This window comes from Ambystoma mexicanum, chromosome 5p (assembly GCF_040938575.1).
Source record: "Ambystoma mexicanum isolate Mex_15411 chromosome 5p, UKY_AmexF1_1, whole genome shotgun sequence".
NCBI classification, from domain to species: Eukaryota; Metazoa; Chordata; class Amphibia; order Caudata; family Ambystomatidae; genus Ambystoma; species Ambystoma mexicanum.
The window spans coordinates 974460246-974477407 of record NC_090930.1 but is presented as its reverse complement, the minus strand read 5'-3'; the positions used below and the strand labels follow the sequence as shown (position 1 = coordinate 974477407).

Below are 17162 nucleotides of genomic sequence, written 5' to 3'. Positions count from 1 at the left end.
ATACCGTGCACCGCTACCACCCACGGGCAGTCTCCAGGCACTAAATGGGTGTCAGGAAAAATGAGAGTCACGTGAGAATGGTGGGCTGGTCAGGACAAAGGGTTGACAAGTGCAGTGATGCCTCAGGCCCAAATGTTCTCCTCCTGTTGCAATGAGACTTCTCTGAAAAAGGTTGACGTAGGCTGATTTACCTGAAAATCCCATTGCCACGACGCCGACCTCGTGCTGTAATCTTAACCTCCTGAAAAGCGTGTTCACCATGTTTGGGAAGGAGTGGAGCAAAATGGTATTGTTAGGGAATTCCCCTATTTTTTATTGGGGGGGGTACTCAAGCACCTGAAACGAGCAGGGGTGGACTGGGAACTAAAAGAGGCCCTGGAATTAATTACTGGGGACCAAAAGAGGCCCTGGAAATAAGGTTCAAAGTGGCCCCATTTGACACATTTTCAGCAAGCCCAATGCTTTTCCTATGAGAAAATTTGGAAATATCACACAAAAGAGGCCCAGGGTGCAGAGGCCCACCGGGAAATCTCCAGAGTTCCCTATAGGCCAGTCCACCCCTGGAAACGAGCTGAAACAATTGCATTGGAGTACAGATAGGTAAAAGAAGAGAGGTGAGGAGGGACACACAATTTGTGTGGATTGTTTGGTTATTTATCCAACCATTGACTGTGCATGGGCATACTAATCCCTATCGCAATTCCCTCCTGCCACCCAAAACACATCCTCCGGGGATCTCTTTCAGTTAGCTCTATCAAGCAGTATCATCAAACGTTGTGCTGGACAGGGCCTGCCAGTGTAAAGCCATCTTCTGAGAGTTAATGTCTTAATTGCAGTTGTAAATGTGATCCTGTTGTAATGAAAATCTCTTAACCAATGGTGCTTCCTCCACTTTATAAGCAGTATGTGTGTCCTCACATCTGTTTTTGTACTTAAGCATTGGCAAACAAATGTGTTGGCTGATGCATAGGTATTAAATATGCATTTTCCAGGCACTGCTATCATATACGAAGGCACACACACTGTTTTCCAGGTTTTTCCATCCCACGGCCAGGTAATACCTTTGTGGCAGGGCCTGGCAAATGCCTATTCCATATTTGCACACAAGCCAAAACACTTCTTGCATGTATCAAGAAATGTATGTGCATCTGTGGCAAATGAGAAAGGGTTATTGGGGTTTCCGCTTCTTTATTAGTGCTCTGAAGAATCTTTTTTTAGATGTGGCATGGTAAAAAAAAAAAAAAAAACAAATGAAAATTATGAATTTTCAGAATGGGTAATGTCACCATTCTCTTCAGTTGCATGTCTTTTTACTACAATATAAGTTACATGAAAATAGCTTCTTATTTTTAAATGTACAACACATAGATTCTGACAAATTATTTATGTTAATTAGGAGAGAATAGCCACTTTTAGGTTAACTTTTACATTTACTTTTCGGGGTGCGTACTTCCTGACGGACACATTTTGCAATTGTAGGAGACATTTATGTCCTCGCAGTACATACTGAAAAATATTATTTGGGCTGTCACAACCATTTGCATAGCCACCTTGAGGAGTCTCATTTCCAGAGGTCGGCCTTAGAACACGGAACATGGTATCATTGCACATGACTAATGGGCTTGTGTTTCTCCCGGAACGTTATAAACAGCCAGAGACTAGGATTCTGCTTATTAATTACATACCGCTCCTGCATGGATCTGGGGCACGGAGGGTAAAGTCCACCTCCCCCACTTCCCACTTACGCTAGTGTCTCTCTCTGCCCGCAATTAGTTTGCATGTGGGACAAGAGGCTAGAATGTATATGGAGTCTGCTTGCTTTTAATAGCAGAAAGGGGGAAACCATCAAGATGCCATACAATGCCAACCCAAATGCAGGTAGTACACCCAGGTGGGTGTTAATGCTTTCTTTGAAGGGGTATAAACAGGCATGGGAACACGAGACCTCCCAGATGCCTGTGCCTTTTCTGCAGCCAGACCAGGAAACCATCAAAATTCACACAAAGGGAAACGTGGCCATGCAAACGTTACCAGTCACAGGGCCTCATTAAGAGAACAGTGATGTGGGGGAAAATTCTGTACTGAAACTTTGGTGAAGTGTTCTCCTCCCACAACCTTACCGTAAAAATGGCACAATCGGCGAAATTGCTGTGGACTCCAAAAAATGGGATTTACACCACCTACCACAACTCCTAATCCCACGGTAAATCCATGGGACCAACTGGTGGTAACGATAATTCCATTTGGCGATATTTCGCCGAATTTACCATTGAAATACCACCAAACTTGCAATGATGCCCAAATAGATAACCACCAAGGGCATAATGTACGTGTAACACTCACTTGTCTTCCTTGAACTCCTCTGTGTCCTTCAGCGCCCTGGCTGCCCTTTTCACCCTGTAAAGACAAAATTATGTTAGCCAGGTGTTTTATTTGTTTCTGCCTGAGCCTCTGCGAGGGATTAAACTGCCCTGCATTATAATCCCATACACAAATATCTTTCCTGTGTTACTGCAATATGCTACATCACACAGTTCTATCTCTGTGTTTTTAGTTCTGACATTTCACCACGGTATTTTTTACTGCATTTTTGTTACTCATTTGTTTGCTGCAAAAAGCATTGGCGAAACCGCTCGCCATCCCCATCCACCCTCCAACCTCTCCCCATCCCATATTGCCTCACCCCCTCCTTTGAGGCAATAATTATGTAAAAAAGAGAAGTAAAGAATCTGTGCTGAAATGCCTGCGTGAAAAGACTGGGTACCCATCACAAAGGCAACAAGCAAACAAGGAGAAGCACATCCGCTGCTAATCCCAGCATCACTTGAAGCGATCCTTGGATGCGTGCAGTATCATCGTATTCGCAGTGTACGAAAAGGGCCAGAACAAGGGGGAGCCGCGCTCTGGCAAAGTGTGTCTCGGCCTAATCGCTCAAAAGGGTTTCTTGCCGAATCACTATCACAGACATGTGTCAAATTTAAAATTGTGGGCTGGCATTCTTGCGTTCCTAAAATGCTCTTTGCTTTCATGCAAATCGCAAGGATTATGAAGAAATACTGTGTTGCATGACCTGCTCTGGAGCCCCCCACCTCTGCCCCCCTTAGATCCTCAAAGTACAAAGTTTCAATTTCCAGCACTGGTTTCCTACAACTAAAGTGAACCAGGGGTGCTTTTACTAGCCCTAGCTCTGCACAAAGGCCTTCAGAATGCCAGACATATTTCCAAGGTGAAGTATGTTTTCAACTGTGTTTTCTTTTTGCACCCACTACCCTGTGCACCATCTATCAAAAGCGTGACCAAGGAATAGTGTTTCTGGGGAGGGCTGTACACCAATCCATAGTTGCCACATATTCTGTCTTCCACAGGGATGTTGCAAAGCTACAAAGTAGCACCTGCATACATGTCTTGAAAAGTAGACCAGGATGTGTAATGATTTACAAAAGAATTTTACAGAATTCGGAAGTCCTGCAGTTTTCAATTATGTGTACAACTTTTGTAGAACATGGTTGGCCTTCGAAATTGAAAAAAAATCAGGTCCCCACAAAATATAAGCACTTTACAAAAAAATAAAATAAAGACGCAATAGTTTGGCTACGTTGTGCTAGAATATGACCCTTCATAGCAATTGGTACCAAGTGGGATAAAAACCTTTGAAGCAATCGGATATTTTTTTTTAAGAAACTTTCCCCCAGAGGTACCACAGACTGCACAGTTTTGCTCTGTGAAAACTCGCCACACCAAGCATACACACGAGGAGGCTTCCTTCCCCCTCATGTGACATATACGGCTGTTTTTGATGCAAGTAGGGATGGGGTAGGTGGCCAACGTAAGCTGGATGACCTGCCTTTTTGATGTCAATTGAACGTGTGACATAGAAGGAGAATACTATCCGTCAACTAGACAAGATATGTCCCAAACTTTGGTGGCGTAGCGCGTGTGAACTGAGCCAACGTTTGCATGTTCGGTACAGAAGCAATGTGTGCCTAGTTTACTCAGGCAGCCTTTCGTAAAGGCCTAATGTGTGCCCTCTTACCTTGGCACCAGCAAAGCCTTCAAATCCAGGGTCTCCAGGATTGCAGTTGCAATCGGTGGGTGTAGCAATTGCTCCTAGGCTGGCACACTTGAAAGAAATGTACAATTGCTCATTAGCATAGGCTCATACACATTTCCACAAACCACTTCAAACCATCCATAAGAAGTTGTCAAAATACACTCATGTCAACTTACCCGTTCATCTTGCTGAGAGGAATTCATGAAAGAAAAGAAAAATGAGATAATGAGCACTCTTTACCATGGCAAGCAGGTGTGCTTTACATTAATGCCTTGACTAGTTACATACCACTCCAGGCAGGTCACAGCAAGTCTCGTCGGCGGCTCTGTCAGGGTCAGTGGACAGCTCGAGCTGCTGCACATCAACCTGTGGAGTCAATCAGAGGAGAGAACATATTGAAAGATGTCTGTGGTGCCAACACACCTTCCCATCATTGGCTCTTTTAAACAGAGGAATTGTAAATACTCGAAATTGCTTCAGTGGATGATGACCCACTCCCTAGGGCATGTTTGCCAACAGCTAACTCCACTGCCTGTGTGATCGTTGGCAACCCAGGGCTATCCCTATTTTCACCATGGTTGGCTGTCCAAGACCATGATTGGTCCATGAGATTTAGCTTGGTTTTATTTGGTGCATCTTGACATCCTGTCTTTCTGTCTATGATAGTGCTGGATTTGTGCTAGCCTGCGTTGACCTGGACAGCAGGCATTAAGAACTGCAAAGGAATGCATTAACTTTCCAATATGTTTCTCAAAGTTAAACAGAAAATATCTAATTCTTATGCGTTTACGGTAGTCCTTGTTGCAATTGCCATTTTGCACTCATAACCAAATGACAAACTTTGGGCAATGTATCCCCGCGTGATCAACACGTGCACTAAGGAACGAGAAAACAATTGCAACAAGATTCTTGAAGATAAAAATGCAACAATGAAACTCGTTATTTCAAAACTCTTCTCTGTTAGAAAGTGGCATAGAAAAAGAAGAGCAACGAAATAACAGAAACCTCCCAGCAGTCGCTAGCCTGGATCGTGTGATCATATTGATCTATTTTTTAATTAATAAATCAAGAAATATTTGCTAATCTTTTATTTCTGCAACTATTGAGAAATTGAAAATATCAGCTAACATCTCACTTCTGTGTTTTATGTATACAGCTTTATATGTATAATAGTCATAAGAAACATTGTGATATTTTTCTGTTGCTGTTTTTCAATGTGGTATCTAGTTCAAATTAAAGGTGATTATTTGCACAGTAATACGCAAACATAGGCCCAAGATTCACACTTTTACAAAGACCAATGCAATAAAAGCTTATCAAAATTATCTAACAGGACATATGGATTTGTTTAATTCAGAGATTGCTAAAGATATACAAACTAGTATGTAACGAAAATGCCAATAGTTTTATAGGCATTCTACAGGCGAGCTATTGGCATCATGTTGCCAGGTACTCACATCATTGGTCAGATGTAGTGAAGTTTGATGTAAGAGTGACAACATTACTTCACAGCCAAAGCACAACTGCATCCTTTATTCTGGCGTGGTCTCACACTCTCACACTTCTTGGAGAGTATACACTTGACAGGAATCTGTGCTTTGTGTATCCTTTGCAAACACAGAACTTTGCACGCAGACAGATAAACACTGCTGGCGATGTATGGAATGCAGTACTTAGTCCAGTCAATCTCTCCTATGTGTGCCATGTACATGACAACAGCTGGCAACTCTTGTCGGTGCTAGCAACCGTACCAAACTAAAAAATAGTATTTTATGTGAGCTAACTTTAAAAATCATATAGCAGCTAAAGAAAGGACATTGTTAGTTTTATATTACAAATTGCGAGTAAAGCATGTGTTGAAGAATATGTACTATGTGTTTAAACCATGAGTGAAGGAACGTTGTCCAAGCAAAATTTGGTTCTGTTACTTTAGAGTTACTTTCCATGTAAATCACCATTTGGTTGGGGGGTTGCGTCTTGCAACCTTCCCAGGATCAAAGCATGTGCTTTTGGTTAGACTAAGGGTGCTCAACTTGCATCTCTCCAGAGAGCTTTGGATTGCAAGTCCCATGATCCCATCAGCCCTTGTCAGTCTATGCGGACTAGGAATGATGGGAGTTGTAGTCCAAAATATCTGGTGAACCAAAGGTTGCCCACCCCTGGGTTAGGTAGTAGAAATTCACTTCACTTACAGCAGGAGTGGCATCATCCTTTAGCCTTCTTGCTAAGGTGCTGAATCCATCAGTCTTGATGAGTCCATATTGGCGTACAGGGGCTGTGCCCACCTGCTCACAATCCACATAGAGAGTCAGCTGATTCCTCCTAGCGCTGAGAGAGAGCTTGTGCCATGCACCGTCAAACAGCTTCTCTATGTTCTCAAAGGTGGTGACCTTTTCCGAGCCTGATGCTGCTGCATTGTAGACATCGACAGCATTGCTCTCGCCGTAGAGGCGCAGCCTGAACTGTTCCACGTTTTTCTTGTCCTTCAGCTCCCACAGGTTCCAAACTACATCTGGGGTGCCCTCTCTCATCCTGAAGGTCGAAACTAAGGAGAACTCTGGTGGAAGCCCATACGGGCTAACAAACCTAGAAAGACACAATAAATATATAGTCAAGCTCCCACATTACCATGGGGAAGCAGAGGTCTGAATGGTACTTTCACAAAAATGACAGTTTCCGAAGTAATTAACAGCATTTTGACATAAAAAGTGAGAATTTAACATTTTCATAGATGCATAGATAGTGGCAGCATGTGGGATACACCAGATTATTCTCGTCTGATTAACTTCTGAGTAATTAGGAGCCGTAGACTCGATGTTTTAGACAGGACAGGCTTTGTCCTCGCATCTGTTTACCTTTTTTGGTTTTGGCAGATAGGTGTCGCTACTAGACAGTGGTAGTGATAAATGGCAATTGTGTATGATGTGTTGTTATTCCCTCCTTTGTCATGTTTCTAGCATTGTGATTTGCTTGGAGGTGGACATGGTGAGTTTCTTAGTGGCATTTGCTGGCCTCTGCTGGCAATTTAATGTAAACAGTCCCTAATGTTGTTCTGCCTGGCCCACCAGGGTTTGGTTTACTCTGCAAATGTTGTGTTAAATACTTCAATGGCTGTCATTGTGGAATCTGATAAAATGGGAATGCCTGGATTGTTATCATTAGAGAATCATAAGACCCATTGATAGAGAATCATAAGACCCATTGATAGAGAAACATTAGACTCATTGGAGAGAATCAGTCTCTTTGTTACAGAACCAATACCCATTAGTACCCATTGTTAGAGAACCATTATTTATTAGTATCCCTTTAAGAATTATTGCATCCTGTTTAGCTATCCATTGTACATTGCAGAAGTAGCATTATTATAGTATCCATATATTAGACTGCCACTTTGCCATTTGCTATAGAATGACACTTGCACGTATTTGAAGTGCCATGTAGTGCTTTAGGGACACGGTATATTTACATCATGACATGTAGAGAATGATTTGCTATGCATCTATGTTTGTATTATAGCGCTTAGGCTGAGAGAGAAACGTATTGTTTACACTAGAGAGAACGAATGAGGTCTGGAAATGACACACTGGGCCTCATTACGACCCTGGCACTAATGGGTTAACAGGCTGCAGCACCGTTAACCCATTAGTGCCTGATTACGAGGTCCCTTTGCGGGACCCAACCTTAACGGCTGGTCTACACCAGCCGTTAAAGTAGGGACCCGCAAAGGGACCTTGGTGCTAAGTACGGTACCGCAATTTGCGGTACCGGACTTAGCGCCTTCCCCATTCCCATAGAGCCCTATTGAACCATGGCGGACCCGTTAAAACACCAGCACCAACCATGGTGCTAATAGCGCCATGGTTTAGCGCCGGTGTTGTAAGGAGGGCCACTGTCATATTTGAAAATGACATGTAGAGCCATTTAGTATGATGGCATTGATATGCTTTGTAGAGACACATTTAGAGATATGTTTGACACACATGTATTCATGTTGAGTGTGTACTTAGAATGAGTTTGCATTATGTAGTGCTTGCATTGCGAGAAGAAAGCGTAAACGCTAGGAAGCATTTAGCACGAGGCCTATGAGCCATTTCTGATGGAGACACAGAAGTTGTTTTCACTGGGCTCAGCGCGAAGATGTTATGGTACACTGTGAAAGAAGGAATTTGTAAGCAGTTTGGTTGATAAGAAGTCACCCTTGTCCGAGTGGAGAGACGGCCTAGGCTTATCAGCTTGTGTGCCGCGGAGACAGCAAAACGGTGGGGGCTGCGCCATGAGTGACATGGGGAGATGGGCGAAGTGCCTTTTGCATGAGAGAGATGGCCTATTATCTGGACAGAGAGAGCATTTTGTGATGCCAACAGTGGAGTGAATGGGGAAATAGATGGAATTAGATGGGATTTTGCACCGCACACAGAAAGAGATAAGATGTCCAATGTCAGATTGACACAGCACACGTAGTGACCAGAACGCGACAAGAACACAACACAGACTGGCAGGCATTTGCTATACGCTGACAGGCAGACATTGTTGGCTTAGAGAATGTGAGTAACCATGGGGGATGAGTGCGTTATTGGAAGAGTATAACCAAGGGGGAGAGGGGAGTAGATGGAGTTAGTTGTGGTTGTTGGTTGGAGATGGTGCAGGATGGAGTACGAGATGCGATGAGAGAGAAGTGTCTTGGTGCAGCAGAACCTGATGAGGCCTTGATGAGATCGATCTGGCAGAGAGAGAGCTTGGCAGAGCTTGGCAGTTACCAGATCTTGAGGCCTGCCACTGACTGGCTGATTGCACAGTCGTGCATAGAGGAGAGACCTGGCAAAGACAGATCTGGAGAGGAGAGAGTAGCAAATGGGAAGTATGGTCTATGGCCTAGACTAAACTGATTGCTTTGGGTTTGATAGAAGGAGAAATCAGACAGGGATTGTTTAGAGTGAGAGTGAGAGTGTGAAGGATTGGTGTGGATTTGATCCTGCATGAAGGAGATGGATGCTGACGCTTGCATTTAGACTGCATTAGAATCACAGGCTTGCATCACAGGCTTGCATTAGAAACCTGTAAGGCTTATAGTTATTGCATGGTAGATTTGCTTTGCACCAGAATTATAAAAGTTGACATTCGCAATAGTTTTAGGATTGTCTGCATTAGGATTGCCTGCATTATGCTTTATGGTGCATAAATAAATGTATTCCATTGTTATAATTGAATCGATTCATGTGTTTTCTTTGTGTTTTATGTTATTTGTGTCCACCTTAGTAAGATAGGAGTATGTTGATATGTTGCTAGAAGTAATCTAGGAGTAACACAGTGCACAAAGGGCCTGAGATATGAATGCAGCGGGGGGGAACTTCCATGCATGATTTGGCCTCCCTGTGAAGAAGATTGAAATAACTAGAATCTACATATGTCACAGTGTCCGTTCCCATGGTAGTCTGAGGGCTACACATGGGCAGGTGTTTGGCATAAAGTGTGAGGTTGTTTCGCCAGAGGGGGCTATAGGGAAATGTAGGGAAGTTACTGGGAAAGAAGACCTATAGGATAAGTTGAATGAATGTTGAGCGTGGAAGATATGATTATGCTTTGTCAGGTTTCCTTCCCCTATTCAGGCTATTTTCCCTTATTCAAGTTTCCTTCTCATTATTTCTCTTTATTTATCCCTTTTAGATTATCCTTGTGTTGGTGGGAAGTTTTCTATTGTAGTTGGTTTGGCCTTAACTTGCTGATTCAGAATCCTGGTTCTGACCCAAGGCAAAATGGAGTCTCACAGTGACAGCTCTGATTGGTTAGAAGACACTGCAGAACAACAATGAACATTCTAAACTGTCACTCTTTGCCTTTCATCATCTAAACCCCAGCTGAGAGGACGTGTTTAGTGGCTGCTCCTGCTTTAGACTTGGGCCTGGTGGATTTTATCCTTCAGGCGTTAGCAGTTGAGCGGCTACTTTCTTGGGGGTTTCTGGAGAAGCTATCAGTTGTCAGGAATTCGTTTTTGAAGACAGGAAACTCTGAAGATCCTTAAGAATTCGCTCTGGAGATAAGTGACTTTGTTTGTACTGCAGCTCTGTTCATCTTAATGACATTTACTTGAAAATTCGTAAAAAGTTATCTTTGAATTTGTACTATTGAACTCCCTGAGTGCGCTTGAACGCTATTTGTAAAAACGCGTACTACGTGTAATCTGAAACTATCGTTGAACCTTTGCGTGTGTGAGTGTATTCAACTGCGCGTGTGCTCCTTAGCACGAGACTCTGTTCGTCGCGTGAGAACTCAAGAGCGCTTGTGTTTTCCAGCGCGGGTGCTCCTTAGCGCGAGAATCTGTTTGTTGCGTGAGAACTCAAGAGCGCGTGTGTTTTCCAGCGCGGGTGCTCATAGCGTGAGATTCATTCGTCGCATGAGAACTTTAAAGCGTCTGTGTTTCCAGCGCGTGTGCTTCCTGACGCGATAATCTGATTGCCGCGTGAGAACTTTATAGCGCGTGTGTTTTCAAGCGCGTGTGTCTCAGCGCGAGAACTTTATAGCGCGTGTGTTTTCAAGCGCATGTCTTTTTAAACGCGTGTATTGGATCGCGAGTGAACTCTTTGCGCGTGGGTTATAAGGCGCGTGTGAATAGGCGCGGAAGTTCATCAACACGGAAATTTATTAGCGCGTGTGTTTTTCTGCGCGTGTTCTCATTTGCGTGTGAATTCTACTTGGCGTGTTTAGGCAAGCGCGTGTGTTTTCTGCGCGTGGATTTTGCTTACCGTGCGCGTGTTCGTCAACGCAGGAAGTTTTCAACGTGAAATTCATCTGTATTGAAATAACCCACGTGTGAGTTTAACACGTGTTTCTTCAAGAATTCACAAACTCTATTGAATTGTAAATAGTTTGAAAAAACAAAAGAAAAATTTGAAAGAAAAGGAAAGAATAAATAAAGACAATTTAACTGGACAACTAGTGAATTTTGGAAAAGAGGCAAAGAACTAAACTTTCCAGATTTGCCCAAATTAAGAAGTTGCTGTGAATTTCAAGAGTCTCAAGTAAGAGAGATTTTCAGCTTCTTTACAAGCTTCTCTAAGAAATTTCAAGAGAAGAGCCAGGTATGATTCTTAATTATTAGTTAAGGATTTAAAGTCTTTCCCATTCCTAAGGTTAAGTAAGTAAATAAAGGAATTGTATCTGCTTTTCTTATATCCTCTGCAGGTTCAGCTTTGGTTAGCCTTGACGCAGTCTGCCTGGTGTTGTTTTGTTATCCACTTCCCCCTTTCCCTTTGGGGTGTAGTTTACAGAGCTGAATTGAAATCTAGTTCTGGGAATTACATTTCAGGGGGATTGTCGGGGGTTCAGCAGCTTCCGCTGACACAGGACCTCTCAGCCTGACAGAATGAAAGGCCAATAATTTAGTCCGCCAGAGCTGTCATGAACCCCGACAAATCCATGGAGATGTTAGGATCTTTGATCAGGGAGTTACGGGAGGAGATGAAAATATCTCGGGATGAAAATGCCTTACTTAGTCAAAATGTGGATGACTTGAGTGTTAAAGTAACACAAATTCAACAGAGGGGAGAAAGGAGAGAGGATGAGGTTTCAGGGGGCGCTGGTTCTCCACCTGAGTTAGAAAGGGAAGGTGAAGATCATTTACCACAAATACAACGGGCGCCTCCAGTGGCAGAAGGGGTAAGGAGTTTAATTATGCCAGTTCCTTTTGCGCCTCCAGAACGTTCTCATGGGGATCCCAAGAGGTTTAGGGTGTTTTTGACACAATGTGAATTACATTTTATGAATAGACCATAATTATTTCCCTCGGATGCATCTAAGATAACTTTTATGTTGTCCTATCTTTCTGGGGAGGCATCTGCTTGGGCTGGGTTGTTGGTGAGTCAAAAGAGTACGGTTTTAGGAAATTACACCAGTTTTTTAGAGATATTCCAAAAGATGTTTGATAGAAGATAGTTATCTCTGGAAGTGGATGGTGAACTTTTAGAACTCAAACAAGGTAATAGAGACTTGATTGCTTATATAACACAATTTAAGTCCCTTGTGTTAGAAAGCAAGTGGCCCGAGGATAAACAGGCCTCGTTGTTTTATTGGGGCCTTAGAGATGAGTGTAATGCTCACCTGATTCCCACGGAGGCGCTGGTCTTGGCAGGGTGGTAACTGTATCTTGAAAAGTGAAGTGCAGGACTCGATTGGCTTCCGGGGCTGGGCCTCTTCGCACTGTGTGTCTAACTCGAAGAGTAAGATGTCTGCAGGTGAAAGAATATGGGGTTAATGACCTGGGATTGTCGGGTGTCTCTCTCTCTCCCCCTCTCACTTTTCCGTGGAGCCCCAAGGTCAACGTGCTCACCTTAGATAGGTGAATGCTGGACTCTCCATCTGCGTCTGGTGCAGGGTGCCGTTACCAGTTCCTTCACTGGGTTGAAACGTAGGCCTCTTGACTTCAGAGGATTGCTAACCGTTGTTAACTGCATGAACGGTGAGTTTCCGGGCACCTTTAATGTCCTTACAGTCTTTAGGTGCGTGGGCACGTTAGTATGGAATAGGGCTCTGTATAATGTTCTTTTCAAATGGTGCCTTTTGTCTTGCAGGGCTCTTGAGGCGGAAGATGGTGGTTTGAAGAGAGCCGGAGTTCGAGCCAGCGCATAGGAATGAAGCGCTTGGGAGTGCGTAAGTAAGTGCCTGTTGCCGGCTTTCGAAATGCACTCCAACTGTCTCTTTTCTTTTGCAGGTATGAGTTTGGATGCTGAAGAGACTCTGGAAAACGCCGGGGTATTTGCAGGCGCCTAATTGTGGAGGGCGCGATGGCGCGTGAGTAAATAGCCTGCCTAATGTCTCTCCTTTTCTCTTTCCGGTGCAGGAATGCAGCGTTGAAGGAAACCGGAATTCGAGGGGTGCCGGTAAGTAAATTCCCCACAGGAATAATTATGCTTTTGTCTTCACAGGCTTTTATAATGGCGGAGGAGCAGCGCGAAGAGTTGGTAACTGCCGATGGATCAGGTGAGGAAAGCGCTGCGAGTGAAGGTTGCTGTGCTAACCTGTTGTTTCTTTGTCTTTGCAGGTGCTTCTGAAGGCTGGATACAAGAAAGGTAAGCTTTTGTTCTCACAGGTTCAGGATCGGAAGAATGAAGACTGGAACCGACACGGTGAGCGTTCTGCTGCAGATGCAGAATAACGCGAAGCACGTTGCATCAATCGGGTGTGGTTTAAATAGCCTTGGAGTGATGAGGCGTCTTCCTCCACTGCCTCGCCCAGGAAAGAAAAGAGTTCCTGTTCTAGAAGAGTTCCAGTGTTGTATCCAGGGAGTGGAGCCTCCCCCACCCAGGTAAGAAACTAGTCCCGGCTCGTAGAGGATTCCCATATGGCTGGTAAGTAAGCAGCATGGTCTGCTGCAGGTAAGTCCACCCAAGCATCTTTATACATGTTATGAGCCCGGCGCTTCCAGTGCCGGAACCAGTGATTGTGATGAGCCTGGTGCCACCGGCGCCAGGACAAGGTCCAAAAGGTCCCAATGGGGACCGGCTGGTGCCTAGGATGAAGGTTAGAGGCCTGCTTCCAAGGTTGTTGGGCTGGTCCTAGCCCCTTGGAAGCAGTGATCATGACAGCGAGTTAAAGGATGCATTATCTGGAGTAGTTGAACGCCCTTCTACTTGTGAAGGTCTGATTGATTTGGTTATTCAATTGGACTTTCGTTTGAGTGAAAGGAAGGCAGAGAGGCGTCATTGTCAGAGTGACGTAAAGTCTCTAGTTAGAGTGGATAGACCTAAGGTAGAGAGTAGATCCAAAGGGAATAATCCATCTCCCAGGGTCCGAGGCCCTTTAACAGTGGAAGAAAAGGCTAGGAGGAGAGATAACAATCTGTGTTTATATTGTGGAAGAGGTGGGCACTTTTTAGGGAACTGTCCTTACACTCCCAAGAAGACTTCTACCTCAGCGGTCAAGTTACAACAGATCGCCAATACGGTGCAGACAGCGGTTCCCCATATAACCGTAAATGTATCCTTGTTCTTTGAGTTGGAGTGTAAGGGAAATGGTCCCGTAATGCTTGACTCTGGTGACACCGGGAATTTTATGGATTGGGGTCTGGCAAAATCTTTGGGAATTCCAATTATTCAGAAGGAGGTTGTAGAGCAGGCTAGGGCTGTTGATGGTACGTATCTATCTTCTGGTCCTATTACTCATAGGACTGGTTTTTTAACTTTGGAGATATCAGGAGGTCACAGAGAGATAATTTAGTTTGAGTTAATTGATGCTCCTGTGTTGAAGATTATTTTGGGTATGCCTTGGCTTACTCTCCATAATCCTCTGATTGATTGGAGTGCTAGGACAATTGACATGCAGTCAGATTTGTGTAAAGAGAATTGCTTTTCAGGAAGTCTCTTAGAGGAAGATGTCAAACAAAGTAATTCAGTGTCTAGTTTTCTGGCTGAGACTGGAATTGGATGTCATGATGTGGGAGCTGTAGTGGGTCAACTTCCCCAGTGTTACAAAGATTTTTGGGACGTATTTGATGAGAAAGTGGCAGGAGAATTACCACCCCATAGGCCCTTTGATTGTAAAATTGAGCTGGAGCCAGGAACAATTTGGCCTAGTAGTAGGGTATATGCTCTTACAGAGAAAGAGAATGATTATTTAAAAGAATATTTGTCGGAAAACTTGGCCAAAGGGTTTATTCATCATTCTAAGTCACCGGCGGCCTCTCCTTTATTTTTTGTACCAAAACTGGATGGAACGCTTCAAACTTGCATAGATTATCGAGCAGTTAACAAAGTCACTGTTAAGAACCGGTATCCTCTTCCTCTCATCTCGGAAATACTTAATCAAATACAAGGAGCAAATATTTTCTCAAAATTAGATTTGTGAGGAGCTTACCATCTTGTGCGTGTGCAGGAAGGGGACGAATGGAAGACAGCGTTTAAGACTAGGTTTGGGCTGTTTGAATACCAAGTTATGCCATTCGGTTTATCTAATGCTCCAGCGGCTTTCCAATTTTTCATTGATGAGGTTTTTAGAGAATACCTGGATATTTTTGTTGTCATGTATATCGATGATATTTTGATTTTCTCTTCTGACTTGGATCAACATCAGAAACATGTGCGCTTAGTCTTACAAAAGCTGCGAGAAAACCATTTGTTTGGCAAATTGGAAAAAAGTCAATTTCATACAGATTCTGTGGAGTTTTTAGGTTTTATAATTTCACCTAAGGGTTTAGAAATGAATCCTAAAAAAGTTCAAGCAGTTCTTGAATGGCCCTCTCCTACTAAGGTTAAGGAAATACAATGTTTCTTAGGGTTTGCCAATTTTTATAGGAGATTTATCGAAGGTTTTCTCGGCTGGTTGCTCCTATAACGAGACTTTTGAAAAAAGGAGTGAAATTTGACTGGGACCTTAAAGCAGAAAAAGCTTTTCAAGAGTTAAAACAAAGATTTACTTCTAGTCCAATTCTAATTCATCCTGATCTCTCTAAACCTTTTTTTGTGGAGGCGGACGCTTCAAATTTAGCGTTGGGGGTGGTGCTTTCTCAAAGGAATGAAACTACTGGTCAACTACATCCAGTTGCATTCTTTTCTAGGAAGTTTTCTGCCGCTGAAGTGAACTATACAATTGCAGATCGTGAACTATTAGCAATAAAGTCCGCTTTTGAAGAATGGAGACATTTTCTGAAAGGGGCAAGACATACGGTAACGGTTCTTACTGATCACCGAAATGTATTGTTTTTAAAATCTGCAAGAACCTTGTCTCCACGACAACTTCGTTGGTCCTTATTCTTTGCCGATTATGATTTCATTGTGACTTTTAAACCCGGAAGTCAGAACAAAAAAGCTGATGCCTTATCCCGCCAATTTCCTGGTAGTGAGGAGAGAGAGATTCTGGAACCAGAACCTATAATTGCTCCAGAACGTTTTTTGTTAGCTGGAGCCATTAAAGAAATGGATTTTTTGAATGAAGTTCGCCAGAATATGTCCTTGCAGAAGATGGAGGAGTGGGTGAGACTGGATCCAGCCAGAAGTTTGAAAGATGATCTTCCTTTTTTTGATAACAAGCTTTATACACCTACTGAAGAGAAAAGGTTTTGAGAAATTGTCATGAATCCATTTTATCAGGACATCCTGGTTTCAGAAAAACTCTGGAATTGGTTCGAAGGAATTTTTGGTGGGAAAAAATTTGCCAAGACACATTGAACTTTGTTAAAACTTGTGTAGTCTCTGCACAAGCAAAAAGACAAGTTGGGTAGCCGCATGGTTTATTGGAGCCGTTACCTGTTCCTCCTCGTCCTTGGCACACTATTTCTATGGATTTCATTGTTGATCTCCCTCAAGATAAGGGTTGTACTACCATTCTTGTTGTGGTGGATCTTCTTACTAAAGAAGCGCATTTTTTACCAATGGAGGGAGAGGTTACCGCGGAAAAACTGGCTCATAGTTTTTTGCAAGGTGTAGTTCGACTACATGGACTCCCAAGTCAAGTTATCTCTGATAGGGGATCTCAATTTATTTCAAAATTCTGGAGGGCATTCTGTAAGAAACTTGGAGTGGAAGTTAGTTTGACTTCTGGGTATCATCCGGAGAGTTATGGACAAGTGGAGAGAGTAAATCAGGAATTGGAGAAGTTTTTAAGGTGTTATTTACAAGCTAGAGAGGAATGGGTGGATTTGGTATGGTTGGCAGAATTCTCTTACAACAATTGTGGTAAAGATGCTACTTCTATGTCCCCTTTCTTTTTGGGTCGTGGGTTTCATCCTCGCTTTCTGAGTTTTGAGATGTTGGAGGATTCTGGGAATCCTAGAGTGGAAGATCGTTTGTTGGTAATGAAGAATAACTTGGATAGAGCAAAAAAGGTGCTGGGAGAAAACAAGTTGAAATATAAAAGGTGTGCTGATTTGAGAAGGAAGGCTGGTCCTGAATATAAGGTGGGAGACTTAGTTTGGCTTTCTACCCGGTACCTAAAAATTAAGGGGAAGAATAAATTCAGTCCACGATTTGTAGGCCCATTCGAGGTAGAGAGAATCATCAACCCTGTGGCAGTACGATTGAAATTACCCAAGCAATTGAAGGTACATCCTACTTTCCATGTTAGCCTTTTAAAACCAGTTTGTTCAGGAACTAGATTTAGAACACCACCTTCCCCTGTGATTTTG

The 17162-nt window shown here is 43.3% G+C and overlaps 1 protein-coding gene across 1 annotated transcript in view; it reads right to left on the bottom strand.

The window, feature by feature from the left end:
• LOC138480607 (collagen alpha-1(IX) chain-like) overlaps positions 1 to 17162 on the bottom strand; it is a 199179-nt gene that overhangs the window by 160246 nt on the left and 21771 nt on the right. The window contains exons 2-6 of the mRNA XM_069612310.1: positions 6244 to 6637; positions 4340 to 4417; positions 4228 to 4239; positions 4034 to 4120; positions 2344 to 2397 (exon numbers count right to left, since the gene is read on the bottom strand). Coding sequence (XP_069468411.1) covers positions 2344 to 2397; positions 4034 to 4120; positions 4228 to 4239; positions 4340 to 4417; positions 6244 to 6637 — 625 coding nt within the window. The remainder of the gene's footprint in view (positions 1 to 2343; positions 2398 to 4033; positions 4121 to 4227; positions 4240 to 4339; positions 4418 to 6243; positions 6638 to 17162) is intronic.